The following is an 11256-nucleotide window of genomic DNA, read 5'->3' as shown; positions in this document are numbered from 1 at the left end:
CAGGAAACTTAAGCAGAAAAGAGAGGAGTGGAGATTTATTAGAAGGATTCTGGGGTGGCTGATGGGCTTGAAGAACAACCAGTTCAGGGGATCTCAGGGGACTAGAAGGAAAGTCTTAGCCATCAGGACTCTGACTCTTTCTGAATGTCTGTTTCATTCTCTCAAATTTTTTCTATGAGGTTGGAATCAAGGTTGCCAGCATCAGCAGGACTCCTCCTATCTTCCTCTCCTGAGAAGAAGTTTGTTTTCCTAGATCCAATTAGAAAGATCCCAGGGAGGGATGCCAATTGGTTCAGCTTGGGTGACATTCCCATCTCTTGGGCCAATCTCTGTGACCAGGGAGGAGGGCGGGTCATAGGAGGATGTGGCAGCTCCCCTTTAGAACACATTAGCAGTATGGAGAGGGTAGAGCAGTTCCCCAAAAGAGTGGTGGGCATTCTCAGGTGATAACGAATGTCATTCATAATGAAAATTAAAGCTCTTGTTTGAAGTTTTCAGAGATAGACCGCCTTCTGTGGGTTGGCCCTACAAGGCTTTCACTTTCAAATTTGGGTTCACAATAGTCTGTTACTTAAGGATTCTTGTTGTCCAGGGACTCGTTAGCTGAATTATTAAGTTATTCAGCCAAGATCTGCATTATTAAAATGAGATAACAATAGTTTCATTTGAATTAAAAAGGCACACATAATATTAGTATCTTTCTTTAAGAGATCAAAACACTTTCATCACAATTTAATTAAGGTTAGCCTGAGGGACCAGTGAATAAAATTTCCTCCACTTTACCCACTGTCAACTAAAGCAAGTTGTCTTATCTATGATCTCAGTTGGTAAGGAACTGGATTGGCTTCTAGACTAGCATGTTCTACATTAAGGACCAGTATCTCAACAAATAAGTGCAGCCCACAGACCGGTGTTTGGCATTTGCCTTTACTTTATAAAAATACACAACTTAAATACATATGACACTCTCTATACAAGACATAAACAGCTGTTAGATTTAACATTTTCCGTTAGTTCAACAGAAAGCAAGTATGTCAATTACTTCGTAAGAGCAAAGGGTTTCTTTAGAGACTGTGCGTTCCCGGCCCAAGGGCAGACCACCCTGCAGGCCACTGAGGCAGGAAGCTCACCCAAACTGTACAACTTTCCAGCGAGTCATTTCACCAACATGGCCTTTATTGCACGGCTTCCTATTGCACTGCTTGTCAGACATAATCTAACTTACCCACACCACAAGTTGAAGCTTTCGTCTTCTCTGGAAATGCTTAATGGAAAAACCAACGTATAAACAGTATTAACTGTCTCTTACAATTGTGCTAAGTACCAATCATGAGAAATATGAACCCCTCTTCACTTTGCAAAACTTGCAATGGAAGGTGGTTAGCTGTATTTCATGGCTAAATTCCTCTGCAAAAGTTTTACAAAAACGCTGGCAGACTCAGAGTGAGCTACATGGAGTGTGGTGGAGAGGGAGTGACATCCCAGGGCCCACTGAAATTGCTTATAGGACAGGCACTGTTCCTGTCAAAGTCAATGTGCGCACGGCCCTACCCTTTCGAACTTGAGACCGAAATACCTCCCTCCCCCTCGAGATTCTGTCATTGTTCTATGAGGAACAGCTACCTCATTACTGATTCAGAGCTTACAGGGGCTGCCCACTTACTCTGGCTTTCTTTCAGAAATTTAGCTGCCTTATCTGTGGCTCATTTAGCGAACAGTGAATTATGTACTAGTTTATCTGTATAAAGAAATATTTACCAGTTGAGAATTCATTGCAAAAAAAAACTATACTAGAGTGAGTTTCCTGAGGTAAATGTGAGCCTTAAAGATGAGAGTGCGATCTACAGAGTTATAGCAATTTCTCTTGGGTAGCACCACAATACCCCCAAGTCTGGACTTTACTGGGCACACATTTATGTGAAGAAATAAAATGACAATGCTGAAGTAAAAGAAATGTTGACAGTTGAGAATATCAATTCAAAAGGAGGCAGGAAAGAGGAACAGAGGAACAAAAGGAGGGTATATTTTAAAGTTCTTAGGTAGGTTGGACAATTAATTTCAAAAGCCTGCAGGTATTTCTAACAAGTTTTATAAGTGTTCATTTTTGGTGACTCAGATGCAGAAGAAATGGCTTTTCTTGAATAATAGCTGTTCGAACTTTTTATTCTTTTTCGAAAAACATGACTTTCTATAAAAATTTTTCTAGCCATTGAAATTATTCTGCTAGTTATTACTCTCACGGATGTATTATTGTGCAATCCTAACTGGCTGAAGAATTTTAATAAGGTTGAACTACAAAGTACATATTTGCACCAAGAATTTAAATTAATGCACAGAGGTCTGTAAAATTTTGTATGAAGTTACTTTTCATTGCAGATCAGGCTTCATTACTTCTTGATATTCTACTCAAGGATTATGGAAATCAGAAAAATTCTAGGACCCTGAAGCTTAACTTTCTTTTACATAAATGAAGTAGTACATGGCCATCCTTAACATTAATAATCAAGGTGCTGGGAACTGAGTCTCAAGACCTACGAATCAAGATCAGGCTAAATTTCAACAAGTCACTCATTATATAAGGATATGAATGGAAGCACTAAAGAACTCTCTCTGCTATAACTGCTCATCTGCACCATGTAGTTGAATAAGGCGACCAATCTAGTGTTTAATAACAGTGATGAAAACTGGCACCAGGTTTTACCCAGGGCCACATACTCAGTGACCTGTCATGTCAATTTGGGCTGACACCACCATGCACAGTCCCTCATAAACATGACCCTCCTAAGTCCTGCTGTAAGAACAGATCTATGTTTAATTACTTTAGGCATGATGAAGGCCTTAAGCAAGATTTAGGCCCTGAAGAACTTTGGGCTGGAGTTCTACAGGCCCAGAGCTAAACCCCACAAGAAATCATACTCGTATCTCAACTTATAGGAAAAAAAAAGCATTCAATATCACCGAGATGAAAATTCATACTAGAAAACAATGCTCTGGTTTCCTGACGACCAGCTCAGTGCAGCGCAAGGGCAGCCACACGAAGCAAAGCTGCGCTGGAGCAGGGAAGAGCCCAGAAGGCTGCAGTGGGCTTGAATTAAACGGGAGCGGCTTTTCTTCTCCGGGGTAAGGTGAATGCTCCTTGGCGACCAATAGGAATAGCTGTTTAAAATTCACAGACAGTAGTGTTTTATATACTTTAAAGCCCCTATTAGTGCAGTCTGGTCACAGCTAAAAATCTGAGTAACATGAGAGTGATGGTGTGACGAGCCAAGCAGTGGCACTGGCTCTGTAAGCTCTGGAAGAAAGGCTGGTCCTCACACTTGACCTTCATCCATCCCTTGGATACTGAGGAAGATACTACAGCAGGAGAATGTATTTCTCTATGTGAAATTAATTTTCATAATCTGTAGCTTAAAAATATTACTAATCAGAAATTTGTAACCCAAGCAAAAGTAACAGAGGTTCTTCTCACACAGGCCTTAAGATCTCTCTGTCCACCACCCGAAGGATCCACACTTGTCTCTGGTCAGCCAGGCCCAGGTGAAGGCTGCACAGGAGGATGGAGGAGTCAAGAGCCGGAAGGCACGGATTGAAGAAAAGAGAAATGGCGGCAGATGTGGACAGGAAGAGAAGAGGGAAGAGAGAGGGAACTAACACTGATGAGGAAGTGAAGAGGAGACCCGGCACCCCTGCCTTTCCCACCTGCTGTGATGCAGAACGTAATGTAGAAACAAAGAAGGCACAAGCCTCATATGGAGGCTCTCCTAGGGCATCAAACATGCCCGAGCCAGGCCAGCCGTGCCCTCTAGGCATGTGTGCTCAATCTAGTGTGACCTGCAGGCACTACTGTCTTGGAGTCTGACTCCTGATTCCTAGGCGATGATGCTCCCTAGAGCTACCAGCACCCACTTCCACGGCCAGGGAGAGGCCTCAGATTCAGGGGCAGGACTAGCAGCAGCCAGTGTACCAGAACTTGCGGCCACCGTCACTGTCTTTGCTCTCTTAGGACTGGCTGGTCTCTCCCCCTGGTGGCTGGAGAAGGGGAACAGAGTGAACGTCACAAAAGGGCTGCTCAGTTCAGAACTGTATCACCTCGTTTCACTTCCAAAGGGCTGCCAAGAGTTCATTAACTATAGATTGATGCTTAAAATACTACCTAAGAAACTCACTGTAAAAGGGGCAACTTGCTTGTGAGGTCACCACACTTTCAGGGATTCTGCTATGTCTGCTTCCATTTTTGTTTTCTTCTCTGATGATGAATTTTTTTAAAAAGAAAAGGTGAAAGGATCCTCCTATCCTCCTTCCAGAAACCTCATGGACTTTCCTGAGCAAACTGCCTAAGGGATGCTACACTGACAGAGCTAACAAACTCATGAGAAAAAATTCTTACATCATTCAGAAGTAGGAAATAAATGGTAGTGTATAAGTGGTGCTTGGTTCTCTTCACTTCATCTCTGCAAAATGTCTATGGCATGGTAACAGGCACCCGAATTACTGATTTACAAATGACAGCACATGAGTGAAAAGAGCTGTAAGATTTTGTGGAGGAAAAACCCATGTTGGCTACTTTACCTCTAGGGAAAGTCTGTTTGGACTCGAGGCCCACACTTGTCTTTTCTTTTCTACTTTCTATTTGATGTTTTTCAGGAGGGCTGTTCGGGCATTCACAACGGCTTTGAAGGCATCTTCACTACCAGGTGCTACACACTTGTCAGGGTGAAGCAGCACAGCAAGTTTCCGATATGCTTTATTGACTTCATCTCTATGAGGAAAAGCAAAGCTCTATGTCAGTATCGAGGTCAGCCCCCACCCTCCACCCACTGCATTTTAGCTGTTTGGATATCATAACATCTCTTACAGTAAGCATATCCCAAATAAATGTTACCCTTTCTCAAAGGCAGGACTAAAGGACTAGGAAACAAACAATGCACAAATAATATGTAACATTCAAGTAGAAAAATATACAATGCAAAGTGAGTACACAAACAAACATGATCAGATGAAAACAGTACTCGGCACTTCACAGGCACTCGGCATTTGCCGACGGAAGCAATGAGGACAGGGGCCATCAGGGCAGGCCCCCTGGAGGAGGGTTCTGGAAGAAGGTTGGGTTCAGGGATTGACACAGTGGTGGGGAATACAGAGCAGCAGGGAGAGAACTGGCAGAGGCCAGGAAGGGAGCCGGAGCCTGCATGCAGTTCCAGGAGGAAACTGCACTGGGAAGTAACAAGAAACAAAGTTGGCCAGGGAGCAGGGGTCAGTAAGTGAAGGGCCTTGAAGGCAAAACAACAAAAAAGTTGGATTTTTAACAGTAGGTGTTTCATGACAAAATGGTGCTGGGAAAGCTGTTTTTGGAAGTTAGGAGACAGGTAGGAGGTTGTTACAATAACCCAAGCATGAATACAAGGGTTTAGATTAAGGTGTTTGTGGAAGCCAACAAGGGAAGGCAAAAGAGATAACAGAAACAAAGTCCTGTGAACAGATGATGAGATGATGATAGAAGCAGATGATGAGCTGGGTATAGGGGTGGAGAAGACATGAGAAAAAGGGCTGAAATGAGTTCCAGGGTCATGGGGACTCTAAGGCCTCGGGGAGGATGGTGGCACCGCTGACCAAGAAAGAGCCACTGGAAAGGGGTACCTGAGAGTGTGAGCTCCCTGAGACCAAAGAAGAAACAAGAGAGAATGTACCGTTATCTAGAGAGGAAAGGAGCAGTACGATCAGTGTTTCACCAAAGACCAGGAAGCCCCAGGAGAGACCGCTAAGGAGCAGGGACTGCTGCGGGTGGGGGCTGGAGACCACCGGGCCCTGCAATTCTCCCCGCTCTTCATATCCTCAGGTGTCAGGCCTCTGAGAGGCTTTCAAGTGCCCAGCCACTCCCCTGGTCAGAGTCTGGCTCTGTCTCTACCAGATGGTTTTATTTCCCACTTCCCTTTTGAATTCCTTTTGTAATTCAAGGTTCTTGTTAACTTACAAGCCTGGATTTGGTGCTTCCCCAAATCTCCTTTATTCTTTATCAGAAGGACTTCTAGTCTGGCTCGTCAAATCAGGGAGATGGTCTTTGATATCTTGGATGTGATATCTGATCATGTTTGTTTGTATACTCACTTTGCATTGTATATTTTTCTACTTGAACGTTACATATTATATGTGATATCTTACATGTCAGCTTGGGGAGACTGAGGTCATAGGGCTATGTTAACAGCTGTCCATGTCGTAGGCATACGTTCTAAGGCTTTTTCTGCTTTCTGATCTTAGGGGAGTCCTTCTGAATGTTCTTGTTTTACCTTGCATGTAGCTTTTCTACATAGATAATTTCGATATTAGCTAATAAGAATCACATTCTTCCTAAAAGACTCTCTGTCCTTGAGGCAGTAACAGCATCCTCTCTCTTTCCCATGAGTGAGTCTTGGGTTGGGCCCCTCTAGCCACTCTGTTGCCCGAGGAAACACGTCCATATGGGGTTAGTGGTTAGGCCTGATACCTTTCAAGAATTCTGGATAGCAGGAGAAACTTTCAAGGAAAATTTTAGAGAAACAAGACTGAGACAGGTGTGTAAAAAATATATTAATTCTACTGAAGATTTTTCTTAAAATTCAAGAATAGTAAACATAGCACTGAACAAACATTAAAACTCTCTATAACTTAAAAAAATGTTTTTAGGGAATTCCCTGGCAGTCTAGTGGTTAAGACTCCATGTTTCCATTGCAGGGGGCACAGGTTCGATCCCTGGCCGGGGAACTAAGATCCCGCATGCCGCACGGCATGGCCAAAAAATAAAATAAAGGTGTATTTAAAAGATAAAATAAAATAAGTGTTTTTAGGTTTTGCCCAAACGTGCTCATGCCATACAAATTAGTTTGATAGACCCAGAGGAACAAAGGTAAGAAAAGAACATGTTATATTGGTTAAGGATATGGAAATTATGGAGGTCCTGTACATTTTGGGAGATTCCAGTTAACCACAATGAATAAGTAAGAAACCAAAAGTTTCTTTTTTCCTAATGATTATTGTTCTAAGTTAATTAGTAAGTAATAGTTTCTTAGTTATAGAGCCAATATCCCTTGGAGATGAAATGGAAGAATTTAGGATGTGACTATGGAAGTCTAAAAAGACATTTAAAAGCCACCAATTAATTTTGTGCTCTGAGGTCATCTGAATTCCTTCAGGTGTTTAACAGCTCCTCAGTAATGCCTGGCAAGTCCAGGGAGACCAATAACTGTCTCCCTTTTCCCCTCCCCTCTTTCCTTCTGGACTCAAAGATATGCTATGAGACCAAAATGGAGGAGATACTTAATGCTGTTGACGCTGACAAGGCGATCTCAAGAGCTACTTTTTCTTTTGTGGGAATCAAGGTGAAAAAGTAGAAAGGGGAGGAAAGCTATAGTGCAAAATAAAAAGGTCTGAGAACTCTAATAATACGTATAGTAACAGTATTATTATAGCATTAAAAGTTATATAACAATTGAAAGTTGTTAAGAGAGTAGATTCCAAGAGTTCTAATCACAAGGAAAAAACATTTTTTTTGGTATCGATATGAGATGGCAGATGTTAATTAAACTTACTGTGGTCATCATTTCACAATATATGTAAGTCAAATCATTATGCTGTACACCTTAAACTCATACAGTACTGTATATCATTTATATTTCAATAAAACTGGGGGGAAAAGTTATATAATCATGCTGGATAATGATTTATTCTTTCACAAAGAGTAGTGATTGTATTTCCTTTTCTCCCAAATAATTATTTTGTTTTTTGTTTTTTGTTTTTTTACACAGCCCTCTCACTGTTGTGGCCTCTCCCGTTGCGGAGCACAGGCTCCGGACGTGCAGGCTCAGCGGCCATGGCTCACGGGCCTAGCCGCTCCGTGGCATATGGGATCTTCCCGGGCCGGGGCACGAACCCGTGTCCCCTGCATCAGCAGGCGGACTCTCAACCACTGCGCCAGCAGGGAAGCCCCCAAATAATTATTTTGGATAAAATAAAATAATTTAATATCAACACACACAGACGAGGAACTAGCAGGATTTTTGACAGAGATAGAAAGAAACAGAGACAGGCAGACACACAGTGCTCAAGGTCAAGAACCAATTCTACCACTAACTCCTGAGGTCCTTGACTCTGTTTTTAGTCTCACTGAGTCCCAGTTTTCCCACCTATGAAAAGACATATTTGGACAGGTTGATTGCTAACATTCTTTCCTTCTCTAAAATTCTATGATTTAAGAATTCTCTTTTTTTTTTTCTTTTGAGGTTACATTAGCTTCAAGGCTCTTAGTCAACAAAAGCAGAGCATATAATTTCAGAAGGTACTTATATAATATACAAACCACATAGTTCCCACATTAAGCAGTTGTGCCCTCTGTTTTCTCCCTTTGGTATTCACTTAATTCAGTGAAGGAGCATTATTAAGTAATCTAAGATATTTCCACACATCTTCATATTTCTAGCCAATTACAGGAAGATATCGCACTATAATTCCGATGATTGAGTCTTTTTCTATAACAGAAGGCAGCACTAATATCTGAGAGCACTGCTTACCTTGAGGCCCCAGGTTTGACTCCCAACATGTCCCAACTATCTTTACTATTTCGAATTCTGCGAATGCTGTCTGCTTGTTCTTTGGTGAAACTAGCACTGCTACTTGTGATAGGACGTTTCCCGCCGTTTTCACATAAATCAACTATGGATACATAAAAGGTCTGCAAAAAGAAAACACATCCCAGAGGAGAACTGATTTTGAGAAAATAGGAATTCCTTCTAACCATCAACTTAAAGAATTTTAATATATTCCAGTAACTTAAAATTCACAATAAAGCAAATGTACTTTGGAAGATTTTTTTCTTTCATACTATACATACATATATGTGTGTGTGTATATATATATATATCTATATATATATATATTTAAGCACACAGTAAGGATAAGGAATAAAATTTCAATGGCTTATAATCCTACTCTCAGATAACCACACTTGAAATTAAAAACTAGTACATGAATATTGTTAGAAAAATTCAAATAGTAGGAAAAAGTGTAAAATGAAAACTGTCTCCCTACTCCTCAAGTTCCTCTCCTTGAGGTAACCATTGTTAATATATTATTTCAGTATCCTTCCAGAATAATTTTCTATCAGTACCCAGTCCATACACACATCCAAACCCTAAGCATTTACATAAAAGAGAGCAGATTAAACACACTGCTTAGCACCTTGCACTTTTTTTTCACATAATAATACATCTTGGAACCTTTCTCTAGCTGCATATAGACACTTTCTTCCTTCTTTCGTCTAGGTTTTTTCTTTTACATCTTTATTGGAGTATAACTGCTTTACAGTGTTGTGTTAGTCTCTGCTGTATAATAAAGTGAATCGGCTATATGTATACATATATCCCCATATCCCCTCCCTCTTGCGTCTCCCTTCCACTCTCCCTGTCCCACTCCTATAGATGGTCACCAAGCACCGAGCTGGTATCCCTGTGCTATGCGGCTGCCTCCCACTAGCTATCTATTTTACATTTGGTAGTGTATATATGTCAGTGCCACTCTCTCACCTCGTCCCAGCTTACCCTCCCCTCCCCAATTCCTCCTTTTAGATGACAGTTCAGTATTCTACTGTGTGACTTACCATAATTTATTTAACCAACTCCCTATTCTTGGACAGGTCAATTGTTTCTAGGTTTTTTCACAAACAGTGCTTTAGTGAATATTTTTTTATGTGTATATATCTCTGCACACTTGTGGGAATACTGCTTTTGGATAAATTCCTAAAAGAATAACTACTGAATAAAAGTGTACGTGCATTTTACTTTTTGATTTTGACAACTTTCATACAAAAAGGCTATACCAGTTTATACTCCCATCACTGTGTATGGGAGTGCCTATTTCCCCACACCCTTGTCAACATTGGGCATTATCATACATCTTCACTTTTGCCAAGCTGATGTGTATCTCACAGTTTTTATTTCATTTCTTTAATTATAAGCGAAATTGAGTATCTTTTCATTTGCTTATCAATCTTTTCTTGTTCTGTAAACTGTTCATATTCTTTTCCTATTTTTATAATGTTTTTCAAAGTGAAAACTATTTTTGATCCTGCTCATATTTCATGCTCTATGCACTATTATTGTTGTTGAATAACTTCACTCAAAAGACTAATTTAATACACTATGGCTGCTTTTAAATTGACTTATCTCCTCATCCCTCCATTTCTTTTTTAATCTCTTCCTCTTTTTTTTCCAGATATTTCTATAGTGCCTATTATCATCTAAAACTTTTATCCTTCTCTTTGACTCCTCTTTCTTATCTCCAGTATTAGCTAATCAATTTGGCAACCTAAACAAGAAGCCTTGACATGTGAAAAGGGGTGTCAAAGGAAAGGTCGTTAGATACCAAGACAAGAGAAGTGTTAACTTAGTTTTAGTCTATCTTAATACTGCTCTGTGTTAACAGTGTAAGATAAAACCAAGTTCCTTCCTGACATAAAGTGTCTATTAAATATATAGGAAACAAAGAAAGTATTGATTAAATTGAACCAGCAGGAATGCACTACTTCTAAGTACTCACAGAATAGTTTATTATACTCTGTTACCCTTTTTTTTTAAAGACTATCCATTAGTTCTACCCAAGATTAATCTAAAAAAATAAAAGCAACCTAAAAGGGATCATAGTTCACAAATGTTTGCTTGGGTTACGTATCAATAAGGTTTTCTTCTAGTCTGTAAGTTAACCTAAAATATAAACACTCACAGATTTCTGAGGGCACAAGCATTTACTCATAACACGTAATGTTATAGAAGGCTAGCTGTGGTGATACAGAGAATGCTAGAACTGAAGTCAAAAGTCTGTTCAAATTCCTTGTCTGAGTGCCAGCCATGTTGGAGTACTGGGTACTGGACTGAACCTCCTGCCATAAACTACTATAAAAGTGAACAAATATATGAGGTAACTCTTTTCAGGTAGTGGACAACAGCAAGTGCAAGACTGCTCCTTGGTCTTCTACCTGGAGTCCATTTCCTGACCCTGTCACAGAAAACCAGAGTCTGAGCAGACACAAAGTCCCATTGAGCTAAGAAGGTAGAGGTGAGAGCTTGAGGATGCTGAAGTGGCTAGAATCTGTGGAGCAGGGCCTTGGATAGGAGGGAATTGTGCAGGGTTGGGCCCCAGAAGTCCAAGTGAGGGCTCCCTACTAGTTTGTAGCTGAGGGCTAGGCTATTAATACATAGGATGAGATCACCTGAGGCTTATCAGATAATAGCT

At 40.7% G+C, this 11256-nt stretch overlaps 1 protein-coding gene across 2 annotated transcripts in view; it reads right to left on the bottom strand.

The window, feature by feature from the left end:
- Positions 1-929: 929 nt before the first annotated feature.
- The window catches only part of DNAJC27 (DnaJ heat shock protein family (Hsp40) member C27), a 39385-nt gene continuing 29058 nt past the window's right edge, over positions 930-11256 (bottom strand). Inside the window, exons 6-7 of one of the 2 annotated variants that reach the window (XM_079940801.1) lie at positions 8541-8701; positions 930-4759 (exon numbers count right to left, since the gene is read on the bottom strand). In XM_079940801.1, the coding sequence (XP_079796927.1) occupies positions 4627-4759; positions 8541-8701 (294 nt within the window). In that variant the 3' untranslated portion in view covers positions 930-4626. The remainder of the gene's footprint in view (positions 4760-8540; positions 8702-11256) is intronic. The other variant, XM_079940802.1, reaches the window with a different exon arrangement.

The sequence above is a fragment of the Stenella coeruleoalba genome (assembly GCF_951394435.1).
Source record: "Stenella coeruleoalba genome assembly, chromosome: 13".
NCBI lineage: Eukaryota > Metazoa > Chordata > Mammalia > Artiodactyla > Delphinidae > Stenella > Stenella coeruleoalba.
Note: the sequence above shows the minus strand (reverse complement) of the source record. Positions and strands in the feature narration are given on the sequence as shown.